General features: G+C 38.9%; 1 protein-coding gene across 1 annotated transcript in view; it reads right to left on the bottom strand.

Annotated features, from left to right (window-relative positions):
- The window catches only part of Adamts12 (ADAM metallopeptidase with thrombospondin type 1 motif 12), a 237,724-nt gene that overhangs the window by 70,190 nt on the left and 152,279 nt on the right, over positions 1–15,255 (bottom strand). The window contains exons 13-14 of the mRNA XM_042690638.1: positions 7,466–7,599; positions 3,059–3,179 (exon numbers count right to left, since the gene is read on the bottom strand). Coding sequence (XP_042546572.1) covers positions 3,059–3,179; positions 7,466–7,599 — 255 coding nt within the window. The remainder of the gene's footprint in view (positions 1–3,058; positions 3,180–7,465; positions 7,600–15,255) is intronic.

Raw genomic sequence — 15,255 nt, forward strand, 5'->3', positions numbered from 1 at the left:
CCATTGCTATGCAGAAGTCCTACTAACTCAAATCTCATCTCTCATCTCTAAAAGTTCCATTTTTCCTGTCACCAAGCAGTACAGATCCTGAAAGTCAAAATCAGGTTTTGCCAACAAGAATGACTTGCTCAGAAACTCCAACCAGTCCATAATCTCAGCTTCAGTCTTTAAACATGACAGCACCTATCCAGAGGTACCAAAGGTAAGTCTTTTTAGCATTCAACTAAATTTTATTTGGCTCTCATATGCTTTGGTCAAAACAGCTGCCACAAATATAGAACTCAGGAAAAATATCTATCTCACTCAATTAAAGAACACGCAATTTAAAAATACCTTTGAGGTATTGCTATCTGAAAACATTTTCTGACTTAGAAGGTTGCAAGCCTTATGGCAGGACTCATGCTGGGAAATAAAATGATATTAAATATTGTGCCTACCAACCTACTCTTTGCTTTGAAGAACAAGAAAATTGAGGAAAAAAAGGTTCACTTTTATGTTTACATGTGAGAGAGAAAATTACAAGTTGTAAATATTTATCATGGGTGGATTGAAAGAGAAGCGCATTAAATTTAAAATAGAACTTTTATTTCCTTTATGGGCAGAGGTGTTGAGTATTTATATGTATATTGGCCATTTATACTTCTACTTTTCAGAAGTCTCTATTTAGCCATTTATTAATTTTATTATTTTCTCTTATTTCTTCTTATTTGCCAATGTATTGAGTTATTGATTCTTTGGAAGTTATTAATCTTTTTCTTGAACTCCTTGTATATTCTAGATATTAAGCATTGCCCAACATAAAGCTGCTCTAAAGATTTTCTCCCATTCTTCAGAATGTCTTTTTAACTTACCTTTTTTTGTATGGTTTTTTATTGTTAAAATGCTGTACAGAGGGGTTACAGTTATATGAACAAGGTAATAAGTACATTTCATATTGAGCATTGTTGCCTCCTCCTTTGTTTAAACTTAACTTTTTATCTATGTCCTTTACTATTCAGAAACTTTTTAGATTGATGAACTCCCATTTGTCAACTCTCTTCCTTTTTTATTTTTGCCAGTCCTGAGTCTTGAGCTCTGGGCCAGGGCACTACCCCTGAGCTTTTGCTCAAGGCTAGCACTCTACCACTTTAGTGACAGTTCCACTTCCAGATTTTGGTAGTTAATTGGAGATAAGTCTCAGGGACCCTCCTGCCTGCATTGTCTTTGAACTACAATCCTTAGATCTCAGCCTCCTTAGTAGCTAGGATGATAGGTGTAAGCCACCAGTGCTCAGCTTTTCTCTCCTATTTGCTAAGCCCCAGAATTCTACTCAGGAAATTCCTTCTTATGCCAGTAAAAAGAAAAAAAGAGAAAATAACAAAAAACAAGCAAATAAAAATAAAACTTTCAGTAAGTATACATTCTGCCTCAAAATAGGGTATACATTGAAAAGAAGATTGGCAAGGATAGCTTCAAGGTATTAAGAGAATAAAGGATATAGTCATCCAGCCAAGTTAACTTCTTTTGCTTTTCTCCCAGAGTAAACATTCAACATGTGCCACTATTGAGAGGAGGAGGAGGAAAACAATCTTGATATCAAAGGAGGCATCTCTGGGGCCATGGAGGCTACATAGAGACAGAGGCCCATCACTTTCACAGTCCTGAGTGAATTTAACATCTTTGAGGATGAGGCAGAAGATTCATTTAATTTCTGAGACATTATCTTAAGAGATGCCATGGACTAATTGGGCTAATTCACACCATAAGCAAGTTAATTCACACCTTAACTAACTTCTTTTCCATTCACAGAGAAGACTTGACCCACTGGTATATTTTGCCTGTAGTCTATCACTTCCAAGAAAAATTTGCTCATCAAGAGGTTATGTATTAACTCTGGGCAATTTACCTGTAGTTTCCAGCTTGTCTTTTAATACAAATGCCAGCTATGAGCCAAAAAAAAAAAAAAAAACGCCCAGCAAGAACAAGAGGCCCTGGGTTCAAGCCTCAGTGCTCATATCTGGAAATAATTTGAAATGTTGAATTATTCTTTTCCATGTGGAATATTTTAGCTTCAAATGTTTCAAAGGAAAGCTGCAAGAGTGAGAATCTTGTATTTGCATGATGAGCAACCACAACCATCTTTCTAGAAACTGATAAAAAGGAAGGATTGGGAGAGAGAAGAGAGCTGGTGATGGTGAATTCTTGTCTCTAAATGCTTCTGGAACAAAATATTGGAGCCCTAAACCTCTGGAGCCTAACAGTGCTTCTCAGGAGCTTCTGTCTACCAAATAATTACACATTCCTGAACTCTCATTTCAGGCTAATGTGGGGAATCCCAAATTAAGATACCCTGAGCTCTCTTCACACCCCTAGGCCCCACCATCTATACTCATTCCTGATTTAAAGAAGCCTTATAAATGATCTTAACTGAAGACAAGTCTGCATTTGGAGCAAGGCCAGACTCTCTTCCCTGTTAGAATTCCAAATAGCCCAAATCTGCACAAGGGGTAATGATAAGAAAAAACTAAGAAAGCACGGGCAAAAGGGGGGCGTTAGGTCATAAAGCACTATTGGGTGGGATCCTATGGCATGGAGAAATAAATAAGGGAGCATTGAAGCAATTCTGTCTTTCTTCTTCTTTGTCCTGAAAGGTGCCTTCAGTCTTCCTGCCTTCAAGCGCAATGTTGGATGCTCTACTCCCCTTACGTACCTGCCCTTTATCTGCATCCTTTGAAACCAGCTTTTAGCCTCTTCTCTTTCCCACTCTTGATCTGTTGCAACCCCTTTTTCTTTAGCCAAAAAAGCTCTTGTGATGTCTCTATACAATGAGGAAGCCCTCATAGGGATCACACTGTATCATTTCAGATTCTACATTAATATGATACCTCTTGTAGTTGCTTAGTGATCAGCCTCTCTCCTGAAACTTCCATGGAACTGACTCATTCCTCATGAGAATTAAATTCCACTTTGAATTCTCTGAAAACAGGCTGTCTGTTTTTTTTAAACAACAACTAGGAATCAATTATTTTTCTGGCCCATCCTTTTAAGTCTCTTGCAACTTCAATTATTTGTTTATTACCAGATCCTTCTTTCTGTTTAAACATCTTCCTCACAGTCTGGCAGGCAGAACCATCTCCGAGGCACACCCCACAGCGGTCCTCTGTGGCATTGGAACCGATCTCATAGTCGCAGCCCACCACCTGTGTGGAAGACAGCATCTGGATGAATGACGTAGGGAGGAGTGGCCATGTCTACTTCAACCTGTGACTCCTTCCTTCTTTCACAAGCAAGGCCACTAGGATGAACATTTGTTCCCTGTCTTGTGGAGACCAGAAGAATAAACCAAAAGAATAAAATAAAAGAACAAAGCACTTGCCGGTGGTTAAGGAAACAGTCATCTCTCGATAGCCACAGGGAAATGGTTCCAGGTGAAATGAGATAATCAAATCCCTTACATGAAATGGTACAGCATTTGCAAATATCTACACACAATCTTCCTTACTTTAATTTTGTGTGTGTGAGCTAGTCCTGGGTCCTGGGTGCTGTCTCTGAGCTTCTGTGCTCAAGTTAGTGCTCTACTACTTGAGTCACTGCTCCACTTCTGACTTTTTTGATGGTTAATTGGAGATAAGTCTCAATATTTTCTGCTCAGGTTGGTCTGGCTTTGAACCATGATCCTCGGATCTCAGCTTCCTGAGTAGCTAGGCTTATAGGTGTGAGCCATGGGCACCTGACAACCTCCTTACTTTTAAATCCTTTCTAGATTGTTATAGTACCAAATATAATGGAAATGCCAAGAGTAGTTGCTATATTTTATAGTTGCAGGATTAATAACAAGAAAAACAAGTCTGTGTATGTCTGCTAGAGATAAATTTGTTATAATCCAGTATGGTTAAGTATATAAATAGGAAGCAGAAATGGAGAGGTGAATATACTTTGTGAGAAGGAAGAAAGACACAGTGAGTGAGGTCTTCACTTTTCCTTGGGTCAGTGGCGGAATTTCAAAAAACCTAATGACACAAATGCTTTTGAACTGGAGTTGGTGACACATCAACTCTCTTCACTTATACAACCCTCACACTCCCTTCTCTACTGAGAATTTCCAGGGATGATATGACTACTGTACCTGTGATTTGGTTATCTGGTGTCTGTACCTACCTCCCTGAAGTTACGCTTCTGAGTGTCTGTCTTAAGACAGTGGATAAGCCAGCAACCACTGGAGGAAACCTGTTTAATGGTGAGCTGATAAGGGTCCTAGCAAGGACCTACCATCAGACCCTTTAGAGTTTTCTATAATCCCATCTCCAGAGCACTTCACATGCAGCTACATCCCAGTCATCCTGACCTCCTTCTCTTCAACTATAGTGAAAACCTGGTATTGCTTCTCTGAACCCAAACTAAATTTGTTCCTATGCTATGGACCGAATCCATTCCCAGTGTTCTGTCTGTGGGGCCTCCTGAATCATCTTCCTCTGAACTTTCTCTTTTCTCTTGTCTGTCTGGATAATTACTTCCCATTCTTAAATCCCCAGCTTGAAAAAAAATTCAGTGTGTTGAAACATAGGACTTCCTGTAACAGATGCCAAAGAATCTTGACACTTAACATTGAAAGTTATGAAATGCATGTTAGCTTTAGTTAAATACTTCAGTGGCTTGCTTTCTAGTTCAAAAGACACCTGAAATCTACTGAAAGGAAAATGGATTTAACCTAATATTCCAGCCATCTAAGCAGAGAATCAATGCCTACTGACATAAAATTTCTTAATTCCACAGGCTTACCATCTCCAATTTTCCTCAGTTGGTGAAAAACTTGCTAAAATGACTTAATTATATAATCACAATGAAAACAGAAATGTCTTAAGATAAATGCTTGTAGTGGCTTGCAATAAAATGCCAAGCTTTCACACAAGTGATATGTTTATGTCAAGCTTGAACATCCTCTAATAAGCTGACCTTTTGAATCATATTTCCGCTGACCTTAATTCTTCCACTGATTTGGAGCAAGTCATGGAAACTTATTCTGAGACATATTAATTATAAGGAGTTCTTTAATTTTTATCAAGAGAGAAACAGATTACAAAGATGAAGGAAAATCCTGGACTATGAATCTCTGGAGTCTAGTCTTTTCTTCCTGAATGAGTGATCCTATTTCTACAGTAATATTAGCCCAGGTAATTGAGGGTCCAGGGTTGGAAGAGGTAGAGACACACAAGCTCCCAATGTGCTATTCAATTTAATTACATGGATTCTTTTGAGACCTCACCCATTTTACTGTATGCACTCCATCTTCTGTGCACAGCACAATAAAGACTGAATTTAATATTTTTAATAGAAAGTCTAGGAATAAAGCCACTAATACAACCATGTTTACTGTAGCACTAATCACCATAGTCAAAGTACTAAATCAAGCCAGATGTCCCTCAACAGATGAATGTGGTACATCTTTGGTACATATACACAATGGAGTTTTACTCATTCATTAGAAATATTAATACTGTATCTTTTGCAGAGAAATGGAAGGACTTGGAAAAAATTATGCTAAGTGAAGTCAGGCCCAGAAAGACAACTGTTGCATGTTTTCTCTTATATGTGGAAACTGGAGTTAGTTTATAAACATGTAAGTAAATACAGTGGGTGGTATGCAGTGCATACAAATGTAGTAAATGAAATATATTGGATTCAAAGGAGAACTAAAATAGTGTAATTCCTTAGGAAGGCAAAGCCAAAGTTCCACAAAATAAATGCCATAAAAGGGATATTTGAAAGGGATGGGGTGGAGTCAAGGAGAGAGGGTTACATGAATAAAGCAGTGGGGGAGGATGCAGTCAAGAATCCAATGCATATCTCACAAAATTTAGAAAAAGGAAGGGTTAGGTTGGGAGGGATGGGTGTGAGGGTGAAAGGATGACTTTGTGATCAGTAACTGGCTGAAGGCCTCCAGCCCATCTTCCTGGCCCCTTGCTAGCATTTCTAACCAAACTCTGATTCTCTGCTGCTGGACAGCCAATCTGGTCTCCATATCTGAAGAGACTGGATTGAACCTAGGATTCCCGGCTATTTGACCTTGTTTTGTAGTGATGGCGGGTGGTTTGTTTTCTTCCCCACAGAAAGTAAGGACTTACTTTTTATATCTGTAACCTTTGACTTTCTGCTAATACAGACACTCAAATAAATGAAGGAGATTAAAAAGGCTGAAAATAACTATAGTCAGGATCTTGGAAAGATAACGTAGATAAGCTATCCGATATATTTAATTGACATCATTGTTTGAGCTTTAAAACAGTGTATTATAGACAGAAAATGGGAAATTACAGCTTCTAAAATTTTTAAAAAATTTTTTATTTTTCTTACCTTTAAATAGCTGTATAACGGAATGTCAGTTCAACATGTTCACTGCATCTAGCTCAACAACATTCCTTCCAGAATTCTTCTGCTATTTATCCCAACCCCACCCAACCCACCAAGTTACATAGTTTTATTTTCATATATGTACTTTGAGTATTATGACTGTATTTGCTTACCATTCCTTTCTCCATTTGTTTGCCTCTCTCCTTTTAAGTTCCACCTGCCTCTCAAACAAAACTTGTTTTATCTTCCTGGTATTGAGTTAGTTTAAAAAAATAGTAAATTGTTCGTAGTAGTTCTACCATGGGAATCCATGTTTCTGTATGCCATACTTTAGTCAGCTTGATTTTGTATACATGCACGTGGCCCTGCATGTTTGTACTTTAGATCCAGCTCCCACATATGAGAGAAAACATGAACCCTTTGTTCCTCTGAGACTTATTTCACTTAACATGATTTTTCCAGGTCCATGGATCAAGAAAATGTGGTATATATGTACACACACACACACACACACACACACACACACACACAATGAACCTGGTCCTGAAAGGTCCTAACTGTCCCAGACAGAGGAAAGCCACTGCGAGAATCTTCTTTATTCTGTTATGCCCATTTAATTGATTTCAGTAGTGACAGCCAAAGCTCCTTACATTTTGTTCCAAACACTGCTCTTCATAGGCAAACTAAAAATGTCCTGTCTACACATGCAAACTAATTTCAGCCTAAAGAATAATGTTATCATCACATTAATTTCTAGATAACTACAGTTCTCAGCAGTAGTTACATATATTAATAACTTGAAATATTTCAAAATATCAGTGCTGCTGCTCTTGTTAAATCCCTGAAATAATTTATGCTGCATTTTCCTAATAATGCCCCTTTTCACTTAGCTCGTCAATTTGACTCTTCTCTATGCCTAAAACAATATCATCACCAACAAATCTATATGTGAAAACATTAGCAAGAAGAACAACACTCTTCAGGTCAAAACTCTGACTCTAATGAACTCTGAGATGTGTGGGCTCATCTCCCAGACCCCAGTGAATTCCAGGAAAGCAAAGCTGAGAGTGTCTAACTTCCTAAACTAACAAAAGCCAAGATTTTATAAAGTTATAGATGAAGGAAACATACCCAATACCTTACATATGCCATTAATACAGACATTTCTGCTGTTGCCACCTTCGAAGCAAGGGGTACCATCAATGACCGCGTCCAGCATTTTCTCTGAGAACCGGCCATCTATGGGTCGGCAGTAGAGCTCACAAGGGCGTGCTGAAGTGAGAAAAACACAAGTCCTTGTAAGTTAGCTTTTCAGTTCAGGTCCCCTACTCCATGATCTTTTTACATTCATGGCCCATCGGTGCTCTTTGACCTATATGGATATCTGGGTATCCAGGCTTTTGCCCTTCTGAGACCCATGCTAAAATAACTGACTTCTTCCTTCCCTCTTCCCTCCCTCCCACTCTCTTTCTCTTTCTCCTCCTTCTTTCCTTCCTTCCTTCGTTCCTTCCTCCTTCTCTCTCTTCTTCCCTCTTCCCTTCCTCCCTCTTCCCCCCTCCCTTCTTCCTTCCTTCTCTCTTTTCTTCCTGCCTTCTTTCCTTTCAGGTAAGAATTTTATAACTTAAATTTCAAAACTCTGTATGCCATTTGCTCTAAATGCGGACATCTTTTCATCTAACATCTAGTGTTAACCAAGAAAATAATACCAGTGATGCAGGATTTAGGCAAACCTGAGGCCTGCTCATTGTTAGAAGTAAAGTAAGTAAATGTCCAGTGTAAAAAGTGGAAGCCAGCCTGTGGCTTATTAGAGTAGTCCTTCCTATTACCTTGGGTCCTACATGGAGCTGTTTAAGGTTCAGTTTTCTACTCCCTTTATGAATAAACACAGAATGATAGACTGCATAGGAACTGTTAATAGACACGCATACATATGTATGTGGAATAGCCAGAAAGATTCAGAACTTTTAAAGCATAAATTACTGTACATGTTTTAATCGATTACACATGTATATAAGAATTCAAATGGCACTGGGCACCGGTGGCTCACACCTGTAATCCTAGCTACTCAGGAGGCTGAGATCTGAGGACCACGGTTCAAAGCCAGCCAGGGCAAGAAAGACCGTGAGACGCCTATTTCCAATAAACCACTAGAAAACCAGAAGTGGCACTGTGGCTCAAATGGTAGAGCACTTGCCTTGAGCTGAAGAGCTGAGGGACAGCGCCCAGGCCTAGAGTTCAAGCCCCATGACTGACACACACAAAAAAAGAATTCAAATAGCACTTTTCTTTTTAATGTTTTATTTTTCTTTAAGTGAAAAACTTCAGAATTACCCCTTTAGGCAAGTCTTTTTGGGGGTCTGTTTATTTAGGGTAGGGGTATTAGATTCTAGGTGCTGTGACCAGCTGAGGGTTCAGTGATACTAGCTAAAAGAAGAAAGGTAGCTGGGTGCTGGTGGTGCGTGCTTGGTATCCTAGCTATTCAGAAGCCTGAGATCTGAAGATCATAGTTTGAAGTCAGCCTGGGAAGAAAAATCCCCGACTATTATCTCCAGCTAAAAGCAAAAGCTAGAAGTGGAGATGTGGCTCAAGTAGTAGAGCACCACCTTTGACTGAAAAGCTAAGCACAAGTGTGAGGACTTGAGTTTAAGCCCCAGTACTGGCATTACAAAAAGAAAGGAAGAAAGAAAAAATGAAGGAAGGAAGAAAGGAAGGAAGGAAAGAAAGAAGGAAAGAAGGAAGGAAAGAAGGAGAAAGAAAAGCAAAAAAGAAGGAAGAAAAGAAAAAAAAGCAAAGCAAAATAAGCCAGACTCAGAAAGACAAAAAACACATATTTTCACTCATAAGCAGAATCTTGATTTTTTTAAAGACACAAAAGTAGCAAAGGGATAATTTGGGAAGTAGAAGGTGAACAGAAGGAAGGGGAAAGGGGGCAAGAGGGAGAATATGACAAAAGTACACTATATTCATATATGAAAATGCCATCATGAGCCGGGCACCGGTGGCTCACACCACCAGTGTGATGCTAGCTACTCAGGAGGCTGAGATCTGAGGTTCAAAGCCAGCCTGGGCAGGAAAGTCCGTGAGACTCTTATCTCCAATTGACAACTAGAAAACTGGAAGTGGAACTGTGGTTCAAGTGGTGGAGTACTCGCCTTGAGCTGAAGAGCTCAAGGATAGCATCCAGGCCCAGAGTTCAAGCATCACGACTACACACACACACACACACACACACACACACACACACACACACACACACACACACACACACACACTCACACACACGAGAAGAAAATGTCATCATAAAACCGATTGTAATAAACATATACTAATAATTTTTTAAGGCAAAAAACCACATTGACTTTTTGTAAGATACACTAGCTATGTTGCCTAGGAAGACAAAGTCAAAATGAGTTGAAGAGATAATCAGACAAAATGCCAGTGGAAAAGGACCAAAGACTGATGATAAAGCACAGCTTGGGTTAATTGTAAATCTCCTTTCACTGCAGTGTAATTAGCCTAATCACTGCCCAAATCTGAATAGATGTACTGAGAGAAAGCCACCTGGGAGCAATTCTGTTCTTCCAGGGATGAGAACATCCACATAGGTACTGAATCGAGAGAATCATTCATTAAGACTGATGTGAGCTTTGGAATTCAGATTTAGTATTTTGTATTTGGACACAGAAGCAAAAAAGGAAAGCATCTCTGGATAATTCTAGAACTTTCCTTAAAGAAAAGATCTTCATCAAAGCTGCTGTAAAGGTCTGAGACTGGGACTGGGCAAACCAAGAATGAAAAAAATGGAGGGAGATACTTGCTTTGAGGGTTATACAAGTGTCCTCATGGCCCATAGTCCTCCAGCCAATAGCAATACTGCACCGAATTCCAGAATGCTCAGGTTCTAGTGTTTGTCTTGCTTTTGATTTTTTGACAGATATAACAGATTTTTTGAAAGATATAACTATTCGGAGAGGCTTTTGGTAGTCTTGTTTATATAGTGAATTAAAAGGAATATGGTTTGGGGGCTGGAAGGGTGGCTCAGTGGTAGAGTGCTTGCCTCTCATGCATGAGGCCCTGGGTTCGTTTCCTCAGCACCACATAAAATAGAAAAGGCTGAAGTGGTGCTGTGGCTCGAGAGAGCTAGCCTTGAGCTGAAGAACTCAGGAACAGTACCTAGGCCCAGAGTTCAATCCCCACCACTGACAAAAGAAAAAAAAGAAAGAAAAGAATAAAGGCATATGGTTTGTTAAGAATAGTAGCTAGCATATTCTTCAAGCATTAGTTTCCAATGGTTGTTTTGCTCTATGATAGTTCGTTTGGACAATCACAACCCTACTATACATTTAATTCTTTTATTACTTGTTTCATAGATGAGAAAATTAAGCATGGGATATGAAGTCTCTCAGTATAAACTGCAGAGCTAATCCGTTAGAGTCTCATTTCAGAGCTCAGGCACTATATTTTAGTAAAAGACAGATATCTTTGATGAGATCTTTAAAGTGATCATTCTTTGTATTATTTGTTAATGCTTTTTTTAATAGATCATGGCATGACTATATCAAGCAAATTTGGTGTCAAACCAGATGGACCACATTTTAATTCAAAGCTTATTCTCTATGGGGCCTGAGTATAGGGAAAAGGCTAAATCTGGGATGAGTGACTTTTACAGTGGGCAGATTGAAAAGTTTTAGTTCAGACAGGTACAGTTGGTTCACACCTATAATCCTAGCTACGCTGGAGGTTGAGATCTGAGGATTGTGGTTAGAAGCCAGCACAGGGTGATAAATGAGATTCTTTTATTATTATTATTATTATTGTGAGAATACGGTACAGAGGAGTTACAATTACATGGGCATGATAACGAGTACATTTCTTATCAAGCATTGTTGCCTCCTCTTTGTTTCCCCTTCCCATCCCTTCCCATACTCCACCCCTCCCACCTACCCGGACCTCCCCTCCCCCTCTCCCACCTTCCACCAAAGTTGTAAAGTTCATTTTTCCACATAAAGACTTGTACATCTTATTGTTGCAATGGGTCCACCTGTATCCCTAGTTAAATGATTTGTTTTTTCCCTTCCCCTCCACAAATTATACCAACATCAAATACAGTGAAAGCATAGGTTATACCGTGGGGGAGGGACATACAAAGCATCAAAGAAATCATCTTATAAATACGTTAGAAACAATTGCATGAAAGGAAACAAAAAACAAAAAAACATTTGATAAGTGAGACTCTTATCTTCAATTAGCACCAAAAAAGCTGGAAGTGAAGCTGTGACTCAAGTGGTAGACTGGTAGCATTGAGCAAAAAGCTCAGGGACAGTGCCTAAGCCCCGCCTTTAAGCTCCAGGCCTGGCACACACAAAAAAGTTTTAGTTCATGAAAATCTAATAGTACCTTGGGAAAGTGACACAATCTTTCTATGACCCTATTTCTTTATCTAAGAAACAGGAATAGTAACAAAGGGCTGTGAGAATTAAGGCAGAGATCAATCATATGTCAAGCATCTTGCGCTGTGATGTATATACAGTTAGTGTTTAACAAATGACAGCTATTAATTTCACCTCAGTATGAACTTTAGGAATTCTAAAGGTCCCTGTATACTTGACATCTTATAAATCTATCACTCCAATCTTCTCAAATAGTTAAAAGACTAATCCTGGCTTAGTTCTCATTTCAGTCAAAACAACAACCACAAACATCCTGAAATAACTCTTTCCATCCAATTGATGACATTTCCATGCAAATTATGGCACAATACCATTACTAAACAACTCAGAACTAAACTGATACTTTGTTTTACTGCTTTCTAATGAACTGGTGTTTTGTCAGTTTAGCGTAAAGAATCCAGATCCTGCTCAGATAGCGGGTAGTTCCATAGCTTTCTTTTATCACTGCAAGATACTCCAATTATACAGTAACTACTGAGCTCTTCTCAGGCTTGCAGTTCTGAGACTCTGGATTTTACAGGTTCCTCAATCAGATTGCAATGTCCTCAAGGGTGATCAAGTCCTTTGCTGGTCAGTCAGTGACTATCAACAACAGAGTCTGGGAAAGAAGAGTCAAAATATACTCAGAAGCTCAATGCAACAGTAGTCAAACAAGGTATCAACTGAGATGTCCAACAACAGAAAAATGGATAAAGAAAATGTCCTCTTTTCCTCTTTTGTGTTTTTGGATCAGTGGACATAGCTCTGAGTGAGACAAGCCAAGCTCAAAAAGCAAATATATATTTTCTCATGTGTGAAAGGTAGACAGATCTAAAAGGGGTACATATTCATGGATATACATGTACATATGTATACAGGTACACATACATAATTACTTAGATGAATAAACGTGTCAATGTTTAAAAAAAGCTCAGTATAGGCAAAAAGAAGCATAGGACTGGGATTAGATGTATGGGATTCAAATTCCAATTTCAGTTGTTAAATCTTACCTAAGGCTTCCCAGACAGATGTCTTGAAAGGATAGCATGATTGTTACCATTAACCTCTCCCAGTGGTTCAGTGGTTACTAACTCAACATTACACCTAGAAAATAGATTTTATTTTTATTTTTATTTTTTGGGTCCGGTCGCGAGGCCTGAACTCTGGGCCTGGGCGCTGTCCCTCAGCTCTTCAGCTCAAGGCTAGCACTCTACCACTTGAGCCACAGTGCCACTTCCGGCTTTTTTTCTTTTTGCTTATGTGGTGCTGAGGAATCGAACCCAGGGCCTCATGCATGTAAGGCAAGCGCTCTACCACTGAGCCACCTTCCCAGCCCGAAAATAGATTTTTTTGTGTGTATCAATACTAGGATTTGAAGTCAAGGTCCGAGCTCTGCCCATTAGCTTTTTTTCTCAAGGCTAGCACTCTACTACTTCCTGCCTTTTGGTGGTTAACTGGAAATAAAAATCTCAATTAGACTTTCCTGTCTGGTTTTGAACCTCTATCCTCATCTCAGCTTCCTTAGTAGCAGATTAAAAAAAGGTGTGAGCCATTGACCCCTTGATTTAGAAAAAAACTTTTATCTCATCTTTGCCAATGAACCAATATGCCAGTAACACTGTTGAAAAGGACAAATTAGCTATGATGCATTTACATAATGGATGTGAAGCAGTAACTGATAGGAATCATATAAATCTCAATGTCATAATCTACTGCTCAGTGAATCAAGAAAGTTACTCGGTGCTTTGAGAGGACTCAGCAGAAGTCATTAGGTTGACCTGTGACACAGGGATCTTCAAAAAGAGGCAAGGGTGGCGATCAAGGTCTTAATTCTCAATAGTCATCTCCATAGATGGCAGATGCTGTGTCACAAATGTCAGCCTTACAGACTGTCACGTCCATACTTTTGAGTGCTTTCATTATCTCAGTTATTTAACTGCCCAGTGCATCCTTTGTCTGGGATATGTGATGATATTATCGCTGTAGCTTTCAAACCCATTTATAATTTAGTTAAATGAAAGCATTCAGACTAATTTACAAGTGAACTCTTACCCTTAAACTGTCTAAGTAATGTTTTCAGAGAATGTGTAGGAACAGGAAATAATTTTTGGAACCAAAGGTTGCATTTTTAATTCTACTAAAAGTGCTAGATCAGTATTTTTGGATAATGACCTTAAAGAGTAACCATTACAGGCAAAAATAATCCAACTTGCTCAGGATTAAGGTATTTAAGTCAAGGAAGTCTTTGGATGTATTTCGTGTATATTGGCCAAGGTGGTAGTTACACAGGTTAACAGGTAAGGCACTGTCAAAGTCACTGTGGCCAAATAGTCACATGGGAGCTGTAAGGAACCATCATAGAAGAAAAAGATGCTTACACCCCAGGTAAGCAGTAAGCTCAGATGGCAGCAAATGTAATTCCAGTCAGTGATGCACATAAATTTCTGCAAAGTGAGTGGAATTTATATCTATTTCTATTACTGTCATTTCTTTTGTACCTGTATCTATGCCGGACTATAAACAAAAATCAGTATATGACAAGTGTTCACAGATAAATGAAGGGCAAAGTTAAGTCAAGTCTTTTCTAGTCTAAGTCCAGCTACTTGTACCACCAGAATTCAGTATGCACAAATCAGATTCTACAAGTGAGGGGAGGGAAGCCCAAACTACACTTGTTATATCTGTGGAACAGTTATGCTGTCTTAGTTCTGGAAAGCTTGCTCACGGACCCAAACAGCATTAACAAAGTAAAGCATGTGGAGATCATGGTTATCAGTGGTATAAGTTGTCTCTTTCATCATCCTCCTTCACTAACTATTCTGAGAGACCATGTGAGTATTTACATGTCTTTTCCTGGCTCGGTTGTACCAAATGATGCTAAACATCGGAGGCCAAGGAGTGATTGTTACCCTTGACAACAGAGAGCCACCAGGGCACCTGGGAGACCCAAAGTGAGCAAAGCCCTGCAGAATCTTCTTTTCAAAATACTGATCTTTACACAAAAGATACCCACACACTGTTGTTTATCATGGCACTATTCAAAGAAGCCAACTTGTACCATCAGCCTAGGTACTCATCATAGATGAATGGATAAAGAAACTGCGTTTTGTATACCCAATGTGATATATTCTGCAATAAAAAACAAATTCGTATCATTTAGATACCAACAAGCACACTCAGAATAAGTCAAACTCAGAATGATGAGTATCACATTTTTACACCCAGAAGCTAGAATCTGTTTTTAAAGGACATGAAGAAGAGACTATTTAGGACAAGTGAGGAGAAGGCTCATGTGGGAGTAAAAGGGGTGGTTATGATCAACGTACATTCATGTATACATAAAAATGTCATGATGAGACCCACCAAAATGTATAAAAAGGGAAGTGAAAACATAAAAGACAGCTACTGACTATATCATTGACAGCCCTGAATGTGTGATTCTTCTTGGTTCTTATCACACTGGAATTTCAGGAACCTAAAAATTATGAAATTTTTTATT

The sequence above is a fragment of the Dipodomys spectabilis genome, unplaced genomic scaffold (assembly GCF_019054845.1).
Source record: "Dipodomys spectabilis isolate Male_0828 unplaced genomic scaffold, ASM1905484v1 ptg000138l, whole genome shotgun sequence".
NCBI classification, from domain to species: domain Eukaryota; kingdom Metazoa; phylum Chordata; class Mammalia; order Rodentia; family Heteromyidae; genus Dipodomys; species Dipodomys spectabilis.